At 36.7% G+C, this 18,311-nt stretch overlaps 1 protein-coding gene across 1 annotated transcript; it reads left to right on the top strand.

Moving 5' to 3' along the window:
• The first annotated feature begins 306 nt into the window (after positions 1–306).
• On the top strand, positions 307–18,311 carry LOC113078321 (protein kinase C eta type-like). The gene is made up of 14 exons (XM_026250640.1): positions 307–1,089; positions 7,288–7,351; positions 8,031–8,184; positions 8,764–8,798; positions 8,903–8,985; positions 9,291–9,420; positions 9,521–9,654; positions 9,935–10,075; positions 10,442–10,615; positions 13,154–13,308; positions 14,053–14,191; positions 14,614–14,802; positions 16,165–16,311; positions 17,524–18,311. The coding sequence occupies exons 1-14, from the start codon at positions 739–741 to the stop codon at positions 17,767–17,769; spliced, it is 2,142 nt and encodes a 713-aa protein (XP_026106425.1). The 5' UTR covers positions 307–738; the 3' UTR covers positions 17,770–18,311.

The raw sequence follows: 18,311 nt of genomic DNA, 5'->3' as shown, positions 1-18,311 counted from the left end.
ATAAAAAGAAAAATTAGATAGAATAGAAAAAGAATATACAAATTTTAAAAATAAATATTTGTTCATTTGTTTATATACAATCTCATCAAATTATATTTTTTCACATTATTTAATACTTAACGATTGCTGTTGAAAAAGTATGCCGACAGGTGGCGGTGTTTCCACATGCTCGCGATAAATCAGGTGTGTTTTCATTTTCAACGGCATTCCAAATGCAGGTAGCCTACTTCAGAGATGGCCCACCTGAGGCTTTGTTTAAAGAAACATATCATGACAATTTCTCTACAGTTTCCTCGACGCCCTATTGCTCAGTAGACCTCTCCGAAGTTTGTCATACAAAGGTTTGCCTGACGTGTTTAAGTCCAAAATCCAGCAAATTATTGACGGATTGTGAAAGTGTCAAGGACAAATGTGCAAAGGCGACCTCGTAACAAGTCAGTCGACTTACGGATAAAACAAGATGTAAAAACAGAGCCTGAGAGTAACGTTTCTTATTGTGACTGACTCCCTTGAGGGAGACGCGTAGTCAGGCGTGAACTCCTTCACTTCCCCATTCTGCCAACTCGCTGCAGTCCTTCCGCAAAGCAGGTGTTTCAAACAGCGCTTTGTTTTCAGATGCAGAGGCTTCTAACTGGTGTGCGTTTGTGCATTTACACTTTTCCATTTAAGTGATATAATGTCCAACATTGACTAAGTCAGCGAGGCTTAGATTTGCTAGGCTCGAGTTTAGAGGACACCATGAGGTTTAACGGGTATCTGAAGCTGCGCATCGGCGAAGCGGTGGACCTGAAGCACACGACCACCTCTATGCGACACGCCGTGATGTTCAGCAAGGTGAACCAGACCCTGGACCCGTACATCATAGTGAAAGTGGACGAGTATAAGATCGGACAGACGCACACCAAGCAGAAAACCAACATGCCCACTTATAACGAGGAGTTCTCCGTTACCGTCAACCACGGCAAGCAGGTAGAGCTGGCCGTTTTTCATGACGCACCGATCGGGTACGATGACTTCGTGGCCAACTGCACCATCCAGTTTGATGATCTGATGAAGAGCACGAACACAGAGGAGTCATTTGAAGGATGGGTGAGGAATGTTTATTATTTAGCTGTGTTAATTTACCATGAACTGATCACACATTTGCAGTTTTCCTTAAGGATTGTAAGTAACTGTCTTCTTAAAGTTACTGGAGATTGGTTTTTATATGTTGACATGACACTTTCATTTGTGCTGTCCTAAACTTTGATACAATGTTCTCATATTTGCTTGCAGAAAATTAAAAAAAAGTTTATTAATGTATTTATCAAAATTAATTTAAAATGTAATTTAATTATTTTTGCAAATATCAGGTAAAGAGAATGCTGTTGTCACAATCTGTCACTTGTAATGCTACCTTAAAATATGTTAAATTATATGCATGAATTATTCTGATAATCAAATTAACTTTTTTTTTTTTTTTAAGTAATGAATCTGCCATCCCTCATCGCCATACTGCATACCTATCAACCTACATTTAATTTAAACATTTTGATACAAAAATGACACTTATGCGTTTGGCAGACCGAAGTGTTTACATTGGCTTTTTTAAAGTATCGAACCTTGATATTGGCATTGCTAGCACCGTGCACTACTGTTTGAGCCACATGAATGCTATGGAATGGTTAACGTTGAGGAATTTTAATTGAAAACATCATTTGAAATCAAAATCAGTTATAATGTAAAACACACTATTTTGGTTTGAAGTTGATCAGCCTATTTTATCACAGTTGTGGCAAAAGTGGCTTGCATGATTTTGTGCAATCTTCGTCTACAGCAGAAAAATAAATTAGAAAGTGTTACAGCCCTCTCCTTCTGCAGCTATGATATTTCTGCTGCTGCTTCTTCTTTTTTCTTATCTTTTATTTGTATTAAATACTTGTGTTAAAAAAAAAGTAGAAAAGTTTGTGCTATGATGTGTATGTTTAAGTTAATTTCTAACTGGTTAAACTTTAGTTTTATTTTATTCTGTTCTATTGCATTGTTCCGTTGTTGTTGTTGTTTTTTTGTGTAGTCTCTTGTTTTGTGCTGTTGTGTTTTTCTTTTGTGTGTGAACAGCAGACTTGTTGAGGTTGTGAGTATTATCATTTTCCACCATCATCTGTGTGGGTTCACACTTACTCCCTCGTGTCCGACAGTGCATTGCTCACTGATCCAGAATCAGGCCTTTGACAGCAGCTCTAGACACAGATGAAGCTATCCTGATACATGATCAGAGGCTAATGAAAGGAAGTCGAGGCCTAATATGCAGTCAGTCAGCTCAATTTGGACATTCAGTGCAGCTAAGACCAGCTGAAACATCTTGCTCTGTGGTGTTAGATCTTACTGCCTTCAGAGCTAAGCCATATCAGTGTGTTAACTCAACATTGCAGCTTGGTCACCACGACGCAGTAGTTGTAAAACACTTGCTGTCAGCATTTCAGTGATCAGGCTGAATATGCACACGCAAATCGGTTTGCTTTTCATCAGCAGAAGTGGTGAAAGTCGTCTTGTTGCCTTATTATTCAGCCCAAGTACTGTTAGTTCTCCTTTCCCGGAATGCTTATGCACAGGGACATTATTTTTAGAGATACGGATAATCTTGTTTTTACTGTACATGTCCTGAACATTTGTTCATTTAGTAAACCGTAACATGGGAGACACTTTGTTATTGGCCTCAAGTTTATTTTAAGTTCAACTTATACTGTATGTATATATACTGAAATGCTTTAAATGAATATTATTATTTTTAAATGCTTGTCTAGAAATTGTTTTAAATCAAATCTCAATTATTTGAGGTCATAAACTCTAATGCATGACATATAATTGTTTTGTAACAAATAGAAAAAAGTAAAATAAAATTTAAACTATGCCTGTATGCATCAAGAATGCTAATTTAAATATGTTTCAGATATGTTTGTTGCAAAAAATAAAATAAAATAAGTCAGGAAATATTCAGATAAGGATTACTATTTAAAATAGATGGTGTTCTTTTGAACTTTGAAAGAATGCTGAAAAAAGAATCAGGGTTTCTATTAAAATATTCACAATATTATCATTTTCAACACAAGGAAATTATTCTTCAGCGCCAAATCATCTGACACTGAAGACTGGAGTGATGCCTGCTGCGATTTTGAAATTGATTAAAGCAGAAAAAATTGTTATTTTAAAGTCTAATTATATTTCACAATATTAGTGGTTTTAGTCTATTTCTGGTCAAATAAATGCATGGTGAACGTAAGAGAAAAAATCTTACTGACCCTGAACATTATATTTTTAAACATTATATATAATACATATATACTTCTAATAACCTTCTATTGGGTTCCAGATGAAGTTCAGTGGACCTTAGAGAAACAATGCCCCATTTTTATTGTTTGTGCACCTGAAGGTCACATAACCGCTTATTAATGATACTCTGCTTTCAGTCTGTCTGGCCTGTGAGCGTTTTGTGCCAAGTTTCAGTCTCCTGTGAGTGCGTGTATTTGTTTCTGTGTAGAGCCTCAGGCTTTTGGGATAAATGGTATGTGAAACCTGCTGTTCAAAACAGCGCACACACAAGTAAGAGTGTGTGTGTGGGTGTGTAAGAGTGTGTACAAGCTTCCCTATATGGGAACTGCCTCTAGGAATCCAGCAGTTTCTGTTATGCTGTCTTATCAGTCAGTGAAACTAGCATCAAAAGTGTATAAAACGGAAGTTGTGTGCATTGGAGTCTGTGTGAATTTTTCCGCTTTCAGTTCTGACCAAATGAAAGGAAGTATGAGTGTGGCGGAAAAAAATATATTCAGTTGAACTCAATTGAAAGTTGCTGAAGCAAATTAGTTTAAAAATAACTTCTATGTAGTCTGTATGTGATAAAGAAACAGGCACAATGTATTTTTAGCTCACTGAATGCTGATTATGGCAAATCATGGACAACAAAGACGTTGTTAGTGATGTTTTGCTAATTGTCATCAGACTTCTATTTAGACCACCACCATCCATTCACCCACACAGCCTCAGCTGACATCCAAAGATGTCTTTTCTGATTGGCTAATCTGGTTGGCCACTCCCTTGTTCATGCTGTTTGCATGCAATATCTTTTATCCCTATATAGTTAGTTTCTTTAACCCATGATTCTGTCATAACATACATGAGCACATTGGGTTTATTTTTGGATCACATTCACGTCGACACACGCCCACAAAGTTGGTTTTCTACACCGGTTTACCACAGGCTCATAAACACCTTGCTGTCTCTTTCCAATTCTGAGTTTGTCTTTCCATTTATCTCTTTTATCTTTTTGGTCACCAGTAATCTGAAGTCTAGCTCTGATATTTCATACCTGCCTGACCTCATTTACATTTTCCGTGGTGTAAATGTGGAACAGTGGACGGTATGAATGGGTGGTTGATTGGTTGTATTTGGCACAGATATTATTTTCAACATGTGGTTGTTTGCCTAAATGTATTGACATGAAATAAACAGACTTGTCATACAAAAGGGTTATATACACCCCCCCCCCTTATTTGTATAGCACTTTATACAAAACTGATTGTGTCAAAGTAGCTTTACAGTGTCAAACAGGAAAGGTTTGTCAATATGCAAGAAGACAATAACAAAGAGTAATTTTTCAGCTAAAGTCAGTTAATTGATGATTCATTGATGACGTCATCCAGTTCAGATCTTTTCCAATAGTGTTTGTGCAATCAGTCAGTCAAGCGTGCCCAACTAAGCAAGCCAAAGGCATCAGTAGCAAGGAACCTGAACTACACCAGTGACAGAAATGTAAAAAAAAAGGGGGTGGGGTGGGGGGTGATACCAGCATGGCATGGTTTAATTCCAGGCTGCAACACAGGTGCAGAGGGCTTCTTACAGTCCTGGACATACTGAAAATGCCAGGGAACTTTAAAAATGTTTCCTAGAAGGCCTGTGAATATCAGGGAAAAATGGTGAAATCTTAAAAGGCCACAGTAGAGTCATCAAAAGTAATCGTCAGCTACACTCAATTCGTAAGCGTTTCTGTCAAAAAAACCTATCTAGGGTAGAAAGTGTGGAAAGCATTTTTTTTCCTTCTACAGGTCCTTCTCAAAAAATTGCATATTGTGATAAAGTTCATTATTTTCCATAATGTAATGATAAAAATTAAACTTTCATATATTTTAGATTCATTGCACACCAACTGAAATATTTTAGGTCTTTTATTGTTTTAATACTGATGATTTTGGCATACAGCTAATGAAAACCCAAAATGCCTGTCTCAAAAAATTTGCATATTTCATCCGACCAATAAAATAAGTGTTTTTAATACAAAAAAAAGTCAACCTTCAAATAATTATGTTCAGTTATGCACTTAATACTTGGTCGGGAATCTTTTTGCAGAAATGACTGCTTCAATGCGGCGTGGCATGGAGGCAATCAGCCTGTGGCACTGCTGAGGTGTTATGGAGGCCCAGGATGCTTCGATAGTGGCCTTAAGCTCATCCAGAGGGTTGGGTCTTGCGTCTCTCAACTTTCTCTTCACAATATCCCACAGATTCTCTATGGGGTTCAGGTCAGGAGAGTTGGCAGGCCAATTGAGCACAGTAATACCATGGTCAGTAAACCATTTACCAGTGGTTTTGGCACTGTGAGCAGGTGCCAGGTCGTGCTGAAAAACGAAATCTTCATCTCCATAAAGCTTTTCAGCAGATGGAAGCATTAAGTGCTCCAAAATCTCCTGATAACTAGCTGCATTGACCCTGCCCTTGATAAAACACAGTGGACCAACACCAGCAGCTGACATGGCACCCCAGACCATCACTGACTGTGGGTACTTGACACTGGACTTCAGGTATTTTGCCATTTCCTTCTCCCCAGTCTTCCTCCAGACTCTGGCACCTTGATTTCCGAATGACATACAAAATTTGTCCAAAAGTCCAGTGCTGCTTCTCTGTAGCCTAGGTCAGGCGCTTCTGCCGCTGTTTCTGGTTCAAAAGTGGCTTGACCTGGGGAATGCGGCACCTGTAGCCCATTTCCTGCACACGCCTGTGCACGGTGGCTCTGGATGTTTCTACTCCAGACTCAGTCCACTGCTTCCGCAGGTCCCCCAAGGTCTGGAATCGGTCCTTCTCCACAATCTTCCTCAGGGTCCGGACACCTCTTCTCGTTGTGCAGCATTTTTTGCCACACTTTTTCCTTCCCACAGACTTCCCACTGAGGTGCCTTGATACAGCACTCTGGGAACAGCTGTCAGGGTTTGCAAGGGAGGAACTCAGGTGCAGACAGGAAGTAACTCAACACAGGATTTATTATACAAAAAGGGAAAAACAAAACCCACGAGGGGGAAAACAGGACTAGGGCAGATACAACAATAACTAAACAGGACTGATTAATCAAGATAAACAAAGACTCAAAACAGGAGAACACTAACTACAAATAACACTCACGGTTATACAGGATACAATATCTCAATCACAGGTGAGGAACACACACACAATGAACCGACGCAAGACAGAGCACGCTAGGAAAGCTAAATAGGGGAACAATTAAGAGACAACAGGTGGCACAGATAAGGCAATCACAACAAGACAAGGATAACAAGGGGGGCGGGGCAAGGGAACGAGACAACACAAACACATGGCCCAAAGACAAGGCCATGTGCTTGTACACAAAACACGGGTCTGCCATGATCCTGCCTCAAGACTAGGAAAAATCAAGGACACAAGGGCAGAATCATGACAACAGCCTATTCGTTCAGAAATTTCTTTTTGTGTCTTTCCCTCTTGCTTGAGGGTGTCAATGATGGCCTTCTGGTCAGCAGTCTTACCCATGATTGCGGTTTTGAGTAATGAACCAGGCTGGGAGTTTTTAAAAGCCTCAGGAATCTTTTGCAGGTGTTTAGAGTTAATTAGTTGATTCAGATGATTAGGTTAATAGCTCGTTTAGAGAACCTTTTCATGATATGCTAATTTTTTTTTCATGAGCTGTATGCCAAAACAATAAAAGACCTGAAATATTTCAGTTGGTGTGCAATGAATCTAATATATATGAAAGTTTATCACTACATTATGGAAAATAATGAACTTTATCACAATATGCAATTTTTTTTAGAAGGACCTGTATAGGAATTTAAAATATAATATTGTATTTATGTAACATTTGTATATTCAAGTTATTCCCATACTTCTGTTTGTGTTGTTTGATAATTTTATAAAAAAAGAATGAAATTGTGTCCAAACTGTGGTTAAATTAAAACATTTAAATGTTAATTTTTATTTATATATTTATTTATTTATTTTTGTGTTACAGATTGATCTTGAACCTGAGGGTAAGGTCTACATCCTGGTTACTCTCACAGGCTCATTTGTAGATGGTGCGTGCCTCCTCTTCCTTGTTCTTTTCTTTTTTTTTCTTCTTTTGTTGTTTTGTATTTTTTAAATTGTTTCTATTTTTTTTAAAAAATGTTTTCATGCAGAAATGTACATTTATTCATACATTTTAAAACATCAGTTTGACAGCCAGTATGACTGGGCTATTTTTGGACTGGAACTCAGAGGCATATCGAGATCACATGGTTTGTTTCATAGCTAATGATTGAATAAAAGTAGAAAATCTAAAATTGTTTTTGATGAATTGCACTGTATAGGCCATAATGGTGGAAACACACATGCACACTAAATGTTAAATGTTAACATGGTTCCAGACTTGTCAACATTCTAAGAAACACTAAGACACAAAAAGCCAACTTCAGTCAGTTTTTTATAGACACTGCATCTGTCAGAGCATCTTGTGTGTGAAGTGTATGCTATGTGCGAATCGCTCACCCACTGTGCAGGGTTGTGTGAAGCTGGCTTCCTTTAAAGACCTGTGGTTAGGCCTGCAGAGAATAGACTAGACTTAATAATACCAGTGAACCATTGGCTGATAATCTGTCTCTCTTCCCCCTCATATAATCAACAGAATGTTACATGACATTATAGGAAATACCTATGTATTGTAAGAAAATCATGCATCATGAAATAATAAAAGCTTTTCTGTTTATCTGTGTTTAGATGATGCTGGAGGAAACACGCATTCCTATAAGGAATTCACTCGAAAGCGGCAACAGGCAGTTCGAAGAAAAATCCATCAAGTAAACGGGCACAAGTTCATGTCGACCTTCCTTAAGCAACCAACTTTCTGCTTCCACTGCAAAGAATTTATATGGTATTGCACCTTTGACACAAATGTACATCTTTTTTTTTACATTTTTTTAAGTAGCACTTTTTTGTGAGTTTTTTAAAATGTGTACACTTTTACACACTTTTAGTAGTACCCTAATTAAAAATTCATAGATCTTTTTAAAGAATGGATTTAAACACCATTAAAAAAATAAAATAAACAGCTGAGAATACTAAACTCTTATTGGTAAGGCTGAAAATATGAACAAATTAGCCAAAAAATATATATAAAAAACAAGCACACAAAGGATAAAAATGTGTACATTGTTATGACTGATTTGCATTTTGATGAGATGAGTTTTGCAATGAAATTCCTACAAATTAGTAATCAGTAACATTTGAATCATTGTAAAATGTCAGGTAGTGTTCATTCTTTTGTAAACGGACATTGTGTGTAGAACTACTTTTCTATACAATTAAAGTTTATTATTATAATCAAAAATTGAGAACAATATAAATTACAGAATAAAAGTGCTTTACAGGGAACTGTGTGTACAAATGCTTCAAGTGAATGGCTGAACAAACTTTGGCATATTTTAATTCTACATTGTTTTCTTTGTTCCAGGGGTGTTTTTGGCAAACAGGGCTACCAATGTCAAGGTGAGTTGCCACTCTGTCTCTATATTAATGGACATGATCTGTGTTTAAATTTATTGTATTATAGGTTATAATCAGCTGTGTGTGCTTGTATGTGTGCATGATAGTGTGCACCTGTGTGGTACACAAGCGATGTCATCAGTTTGTGGTTACGGTCTGTCCACGCATGAAGAAACCTGCAAAGGAACAGGTAATGCAACCCTAATCTAAAAAGCTTTTGCAGTTCATTTTTGTGTGTGGGGGAATTCTCACAATATGACTTATCTGGGGTTTTTTTTCATCTGTGGACAATTTTAGAAATTCTTACCATCGAGTTTCTGAGAAACACAGACACACCAATTGTGTCATACTGTATGTTGGTTAAGCGACTGCTGCCTGTGCCCTAATAAACACAGATGCCATTTTTTACACCTACTGGTCAGGAATAGAATTGCTGAAACGTTCTGTTCTGTTTTTTTTATTATTTTTTTTATACTTTGTTCCTTCTTTTTACAGACTACGAATCAGGGTTTCAGTATAAACATTCCCCATAAGTTCAACATCCACAATTATAAGGTTCCTACCTTCTGTGACCACTGTGGCTCTTTGCTGTGGGGCATCGTACGGCAAGGATTGCAATGCAAAAGTACTTTTCTCTCTTTCCCTTCTTTGTCATAAATGCATGCATCTGTCTTATTGATGCTGTTGTTTGAGGCTCATCTGGTGTTGTGTTTTTACGTCTGCAGTTTGTAAAATGAATGTCCATATCCGCTGTAAGGGAAATGTTGCCCCAAACTGTGGAGTCAACAATGTAGAACTGGCCAATAAATTGGCAGAAATGGGCCTTCAGCCGGGAGGAATGACCAAACGCAACTCAGTGGTAAATACACACTTGTGCACTCTGTCTTTTTAAAATTGAAATATGTGATCTGTCTGTGTGCGTAAATCTCCCTCAGTTTAAGTTTAATAATGTGCTTTATTGACATTACACATAACTGTACATTCTTGGCTGCATGCACTAAAAATAGGACAAAATCAAACTTTAGTGAAGTAAACAGAGAAATTAAGGGGAAGTAACACAGGACCATCAACAGGACAATTGATATTGTCCTACATAAGTCAGAGACTATAAGGAAAAAATTATTTGTCTCTCTTCTCAGGGTCTCGCAGGTATGGACACTCAGTGCCGTACATTGAGCGTGAGAGGAGATCGAGGGCCATCTAAAAAAGACCCAGATCAAAAGCTGGGAATGTCTAACTTCACACTGCTGCAGGTGTTAGGAAAAGGCAGCTTCGGCAAGGTCCGTGTTTAAGACAGTTCCTCTTTACATCAGGTCCATTATGACTATGCAGCACAAAGATTGCAGACTATTTTTTTTTTTTTTTTCAAATATAATGTTATGTAACTATTTCTGTAACTGTTTAAAGTTTATGCGGTGTATATAAAAAAATATATTTAAAAATATATAATATTTTATAATATTATACATTATTATATTATTATAAAAAAAAAAACGTTTCTGGGCTGTGCTGTTTAATATTAAAATATTTCGCTGACAATTTTGTGCCAGAAAGTCTGGGTGAATGATGTCTTCACAAGTGAAAGGAAAGATAATACACATGTATCACATGCACTTCACAAGTCTGTTGGTGTTCTGTGTAAATAGGTGATGTTGGTGCGGTTGAATGGTTCGGATCAGGTGTTTGCAGTGAAGGTGTTAAAGAAAGACATCATACTGCAGGATGATGATGTGGAGTGCACAATGACAGAAAAACGAGTGTTATCCCTCGCTTCCAGTCATCCTTACCTCACTCAGCTTTACTGTTGCTTCCAAACACCGGTGAGGGACAGACACATCACACATTCACCTAGCTATGTATTGTTTTTAAATAAAGCTAATTATGAATAAATTATTAAACCATATGTATGTATGTATGTGTGGTTATATATAAACATATGGTTTATATGGTCCTATATATATATATATATATATATATATATATGTATAATAGGGCCATAGAACCCCTGGTATATTCTGTTCTTTAAATGAGAGCATGTAGTTTTCACCTCATCAGTAGGGGGCAGTATAGTAATAAGCTTCAGTTTGTCATGTTGGTTAAATTCTACTTCACATTTTCTGTGTATGTGTACTTGTTCTTTCTCTCGGTGTTGTGAGAGATCAGAGGTCTGCTATGTTCTGCTTGCGTGTTTTGCTTGAAGCCTCTAGAAGAGAGAGGTCAACAGTGGATGGCCTAATGTAGCTTTTACAATCATACAGACCCACCTAAAACACACACTGTAGCATTTGTAAGACTACATTTGATTACTTTACCTTGATTGTACACAAGGTTTTAAAAACATGCGCCCACACACACATACACACTGATTGCAAAAGGATTTGAAGACCTAGGTTTCACGATCAGTCCAGTAGAACAGATCCGACATGATGACCTCTCTGGATTTATTACTGCAGAGTCCACGTGAACATGGATGTGCAGGAACATCCTCAAGGTCTCGCTGCCAAATCTACAGTGTGTTTGTAATGAGAAAAAGAATTTATGAGCCGGTTTGTCTCTGCTCCTTCACAGTCCTGACGCACATAATCAATCCACACGTGAGCGTCATACAAAGTACACTCATGACCCTCTGGGGCCGGGTTATGGTAATTAGCACCACAACACGTTGGTGAATATCAATGATCTCAGAGGGCCTGAGGTGTGTGGCACTGTTACGGAGTGAATGTGTGTGTCTGTTTGTTAATGCTCACTTACTGTCTTACTAATGAAAAGCAGCCAGGCACAGTCAGTTTTTTATTACATGTCATTTAGGGAAGGATAAGTATGAAATGGAACATACCACAGTAAAGGCATTGTTACACTGAATGCGAAAATTCAGTGCAATGATGCTTTTGAATGGAAACAATAGAACCCTATGGATCATTTACTGTGTGAAAAAGCAAGGACCTTTTTTTTCGTCCTGTGTCCTTCCCCCACCCCTTCTTTGCAACACATTTTCTGTATGTTTTTTTTTTAAAGCAGCTCATGTTATTTCATAACAATAAAGTATGTTTATGGCAGAAGATAAGTAGGTGTAGCATTCAATCCATTATAAAACCATACAAAGAGTTCATGTCTGCTTATTTTAGAATCAAATCAACTTTACAGTAGATCACAATCGAAAGTTATTACAAGCACAATACAGTAGATGTTGGTTTAAAGTGGGTTTTAAGCTAAAACACTAAAAATCATACATTTTCATGTGTAGCTTGATGCTAATTAGCTCTAAATGAGATATATTCTGGTAAGCATTATAGATAGTTTGTTTATCTGGTATAGAACCAAACATCATCTTAATTTAATACTGTATACTGAGAAGCGGATGATGTTAACAGATTGGTATGGAAAAATTAGTCTGTCTCTGTGAATGTTTTTAAAAAATAAATGCATAAGAAATTAGTCCAGAAGTGTCCGTTCCCAAATTAGCACTAAACTTTAATTTTGTTCTTTGACACAGATTTCACTTTTCATCTTAAAATAAATATGACCGTTATCAATTATCGATTATGACTGGAAATTCAGCTAAATTGTAAAGCTATTATTGTATTATAATATATATTTACCATAATATTAATTAATGCAATATTTGGCTCAGCATTTTACATGAATTGCATAAAATAAGAAGAGGAAAATTGGTGTAGTGTTAAACATGAATAAATAATTTAAATGATGTTAGATGTATCCATAACAATCAGTGTAAGTTTACCGTCGTGGGCTTCCTGCCCCAGATGTTGGGCAAAATGGCCGTCTTTTATGATTTCCTTCTATAACAAACAAATATATTGCATTATGCATCATCATACTATAGCTGCTAAAGTTATTTCTAAATATGGTACAGTTTGCAATAAATCCACACTGTTCCTATTGTGGGCATCTTCCCCCATCTTACTCTGAATATTTCACTACTGAAAATCATTGCATTTTGTGTGCAGCCTGTATCACACGGTCAGTAAACCGACTGTGGGTGGTCCCTGGGTGTGCGGTCTGAGTTTGATGCATTGGCCATGCTGGACTTAAACAGAGGCTAAGTGCTGTCAATTTAAACTTATGATGCACTTCGTTTTAGCTCACCTTCCAGCTCTCAAAGTCCCATAATCCGGCGTCTTCTGCAGTCTTCTTTGCTGACTAAACAGTATTTATGTTTCTGCTTCGTCTGTCTCTCCCATGAATCTTCTAATGGCTGTGACACACTGGCTTAACTGTCTGGTCTCTTAAAAGACTCCCTGTAAGAAGCTGAATTTCCTGATGTTGAAGGTGGTAATCTAGTGTTTGTTGTTGTCTTTTAAATGAATCTTTATCTTAATGTCTTAATCTTTTCACAGGAGCGTCTGTTTTTTGTAATGGAGTTTGTGAATGGAGGAGATCTGATGTTTCACATTCAGAAATCGAGAAAGTTTGAGGAGAACAGAGCCAGATTCTACACAGCGGAGATCACATCTGCTTTAATATTCCTCCACAGCAAGGGAATAATATACAGGTTAGACAGACAAATGCACGTAAGACAGAAATTAAAAGGATATTTAATTCAAAAGGAAAATTCTGGTATCATTTACTTTCCCTTATGATGTTCTAAAACATTTGACTTTCTTTAATGGAACATTAAATGTGGAGTTTATCTGAATTTTCAAGCTGCTGGAAGAAGTCAAATGAGTTTAGAACAGCATGAAGGTGAGCAAATGATGTTAGAAATGTAGTTTCTCAGTTAAACTGTTCTTTGTGTGTTTTCTCTGAATAGCTTTCCATCCTGTCTTCTCTTTTTAATTGCCACTTCTGCATCCTCTGAGGTTTATTAACACTGTGAGACTAATTCTTACCTCAGCGTTTCTATTATTACAAACCTTTACCACATAGATCTTTAAAGCTGCAGTGTAATACTTGAAAACACCACTGGCACTGAAGGAGAGAGCAAAATATCAGGTGGCATACACGTCAATTCTGTTAATGGACAAATGGCCAAATATCAGCATTCATGCAGTTACTGTGGACCGAATATGAATGTACTGTATGAAAAAGTATAAGCATTATTTTGAATGTGTGTGCGTGTCATTTGTAATTTTTCTTTAAAAATATTATAATGCAGATTTTCGTGCAGAAGTGGTTTACCTAGCAAATAAAAAATATCAACATACATAAATCTCTCTCTCTCCCTCCCTCTTTCTCTCTCTCTCTCTGCCATAATGGACTGAATCTGAGCATATTTTTTATATTTGTATTATTTCAGGGATCTGAAGCTGGATAATGTTCTGCTGGATAAAGATGGTCATTGTAAACTGGCTGATTTTGGCATGTGCAAGGAGGGAATGTTTGAGGGTGTTGTCACAGGAACCTTCTGTGGAACCCCAGATTACATTGCTCCAGAGGTGATTCAAACACTCCACCCCCTTCAAACACACTAAAATGCACACAAAATTCTGCATCACAAAATTCTAGAAGAATCAGAAGTGTTATGCAGCATTCATATTGTGTCAGATTGACTTTTAGCATGAGTTTTGTCAACTTCCAGCTGAAAATATAAGCTAATTTTAAATTGAATAAGTACTATAATAGCATATAAATAATACTAAAATAACTCCTCATTCATGCTTGTGTTCTTTCAGAATATAATATAATATAATATAATACAATATAGTATAATATCATATTGTAGATATAAACTGCTTCTATTGGTGTATGTGAGTTTTTGGTGAAAAGATAATCTATGGAAGTGTGTGATCAGTGTCGAAGTGTGTGTGAGAGAGAGATGGCAGGATGTCCTAAATGTGATATTTATACGGTCATATAGATCCTTCAGGAGATGCTGTATGGGCCATCGGTTGATTGGTGGGCTCTCGGTGTGCTGCTGTATGAGATGTTATCTGGCCACGCCCCCTTTGAGGCAGAAAATGAGGATGATCTTTTTGAGTCCATCCTGACTGAAGAGATCATCTACACATCTTGGCTCAGCACAAATGCCGTGGACATACTGAAAGGGGTGAGCTGCTCAGTTTTCGCTTAAGAGCCCTGAAGTCATACAGACATGAATTGACTTGAATGGAGCAGTGATTGATTGCATATATTTCCTGATTGGTGGGAGGCATATGGTGTGAATTAAAGTGTCAGTTCATGCAACACTGAACATCAGTAAACAGTAAATGCCTCCCATCTGATCTCTCGCTCTCTGATTCTCATGCTCTTCCCCTCTCTTACATAACTATATTTAGCCTCGATCCACATTCAACTGCTACCACATGACTGTGGCAAAAGATAAAACCCTTTACATCAAATGTACACATGCACACACAACCCCCTGCTCTAAAGGGGATGATACATGGGGCCACTGTTTGAGCAATGTTGCTGGGCAATGTTGACTTCAACAGGCAACCAGGTAAGACACAGGGCCCACGACTGATCTAATGTATCCAGATAGAAATGTGTTGCCCATTCTCAATGGGAAATGCCCAGGCAACATTGCTTGGTGACATTGAACCGTGTATCATCAACTTCAATCTACAGATTTTACACTCAATGTGAAGAATATTGGTGGAGATATACCAGTATTAAGCCTTGAGATTATTTTTCCCCCTTTATCGCAATGTGCAGTTATTGAAGGACCAATAAATTCCCAGTTGAATCTGAAAATTCAAACTCAGAATGACACAATATTTGCCTGAAATCCTTAAACCTGGGTCATCAAACAACAGACAAAGAATAGATCAATAGAGTGGCTTAGAGGCATTCTATTTTTGGAATAGCAGACCTCAGTCCTGTTGCACAGCTGTGGTGTTATCATATGTAGACAGACCAGAAATATACATAAACCCAACATGAAACAAGAACCAGTTATCTGCCAATATTATTTTTTGTTTATTTATCAGCATTGGCCAATATTGGATAATTATACATGACATTTTCTCCTATATTTTTTACATATGGATTACCTTTGCGGTTATATAACACTTCTGTAAAATGTAATGTATATTTTAAGAATGTGATGGCTTAATTCAATTGTAACATTTATTGAACATGTGATTTGATTTAATCTGATTTGGTTATATTTGATACCACACACATTGATACTCTCGACACATCCTCCCACAAGTGATGGTGTGTTATGTGATACATGTTCTCATAGGAATTGAGTCTTGACGTACTGTTGGTGTTATCTCACTATGGAGATTTGATAGGATTCTCAACATTCAATACCTTTGGGTGCTTTCTTATTTTGTCAGTGTATTCATTTTTAGTAATATAACTGGTATATATCAGGTGTGTATTAGTTTTCTGTGTGTAAACTAGTAGGTGAATGTTTGACAGACAAATGCATGACATCACGTTTTGGTTTTATTTTTCTCAGTTTCTGACAAAGAATCCATCCCGTCGTCTGGGTTGTGTGGCCGCAGAGGGAGGAGAGGCCGCTGTAACCAGTCACCCATTTTTTACTGACATTGACTGGGACAAACTTAACCAGCGAGAGCTTGAACCACCTTTCAAGCCTAGAATTGTGAGTTAAAAAAACATACAGTATGTTAAATAAATAAGTGTGTATGTTTATATATATATTACAATATGTCTATATATATATATTACAAGTGATATATATATATATATATATATATATATATATATATATATATATATATATATATATATATATATAATGTATATGAAGAGTTCAGATGCAAAAGCCTCTAAGTGCCATCTGAAATTTTTGTCTAAAATTAGGATTTTTATCAAGCTCCTATGCTTAGGTTGAGTCATTTTACAGTAATGGCAGTGTGCAGGTCCTTTTCCAGGCTATTAAAGTGAAATAACTGAACATAAACATAGGAGCCTGAAAAAAATCCTAATTGTAGATGAAAATTTCAGAAGTCATTTAGAGGCTTTTGCATCTGAACTCTTCATTTATATATATATATATATATATATATATATATATATATATATATATATATATATATATATATATATATATATATATATATATTTATCAATTGTAATAATCCATTGAGATTTTGAAAGATAATCCATTGAGAGTCTGAAAACAGCCAGTGCTCCACACAGAGATCTGATCTCATCTTTATCCAGTCTGTCTGGAATAACATGAAGAAACAGAACAAACTGAGAGAGACTAAATCCAGAAGAACTGTGGCAATGTCTCCAAAATGCTTCAAGAAACTTACCTGCAAAGCTAACTGAAAATGTTTTTTGCAAGTGCACCTAGGATAAAAGCTTTTTTAACGCATAGTGTGGTGACTTAATGTTGATTTTTATTTAAGTTATTAGAACTTATTAAAATCTATTTATGGCATTATTTTTGATGGCAACCTCACTTTACAGCATTTTTACACAAGTGCCTTAAACTTTGCACAGTACTGTAGCTTTTCGGGTTTCTTGAAGTGTCTTCTTGGAGACATTGCCAGAGTTCTTCTGGATTTAGTTTGTCTCAGTTTGTTCTGGATGATGATGAGATCAGATTTCTGTGTGGAGCACTGGACTCCTTATGCAAACAAAAATTTCACTGGATTATTACATTTAATGGCAAAAATAATGTTTTGAAATGTAAACTGACAGTTCCTACTGAGATACTACAGCAAAACATAGAAATAACTGACTTAAAACCATTTTTTGTTGGTGCACGGTACTATATATTTACTGTATATATACTATTTATATGCATACATATATAATTTTTTTTTTTTTATCTAAAATCCAGAAAACTGCAGAAGATGTGAATAACTTTGATCCAGACTTCACCATAGAGGATCCTACTCTTACACCCATTGATGAGTCAGTCATCCCATCCATCAATCAGGACGAGTTCTGTGACTTCTCCTTTACCTCCCCTGAACTGTTGGAAGTGGTTTCAGATTTGCAATGCACAGAGGAAGAAACATGTGATGTCATGAAGGAACAGAATGCGGGAGGATTATGTGATGTGATAGAACCAAATGAATTGTGACAATAGAAACTTTCACGAGCAGTCTAAAGAAACATCTGAATATCGGTGTATTGAAACCGGTTGTGCATTTTGATGCCTAGCTTTTGGTCTTAGCCTAAGATATAAGATTATTTTGGATTAAGCTTATGCTTCAGAACAATAGTGTAATTGTCTTTGTGTCAGACACATCATGAGTGAGTGATATGCAAAGATTTCCATGAGACTCCATCATGGAAGACAGCAGTTTACACAAAATTGATCAATAGATGAACTTGTTTGTTCCATACTGTAGCTGATATAACGGTTCATGTTCAGATGTTTAGGAAACTTGATCTGAGACTAACACAGCCAAACGTCATGCAGAAGCATCACTAATTCTGTCAGAATTACTCTACTGCCAAGGAACCACGGAAATCTGACTCATGAGAATTTTTTTTAATGTAGACTCTAGATTTGTAAGATATTTTCAGACATTTCTGTGTATATCTGTGCAGTTTGTTATTTTGTCTGTTTGTATGTTATTACATTTCAGCTAAAAAATTTCACCCATGATTCAACTCTGG

Source organism: Carassius auratus, unplaced genomic scaffold (genome assembly GCF_003368295.1).
Source record: "Carassius auratus strain Wakin unplaced genomic scaffold, ASM336829v1 scaf_tig00025274, whole genome shotgun sequence".
NCBI lineage: Eukaryota > Metazoa > Chordata > Actinopteri > Cypriniformes > Cyprinidae > Carassius > Carassius auratus.
Note: the sequence above shows the minus strand (reverse complement) of the source record. Positions and strands in the feature narration are given on the sequence as shown.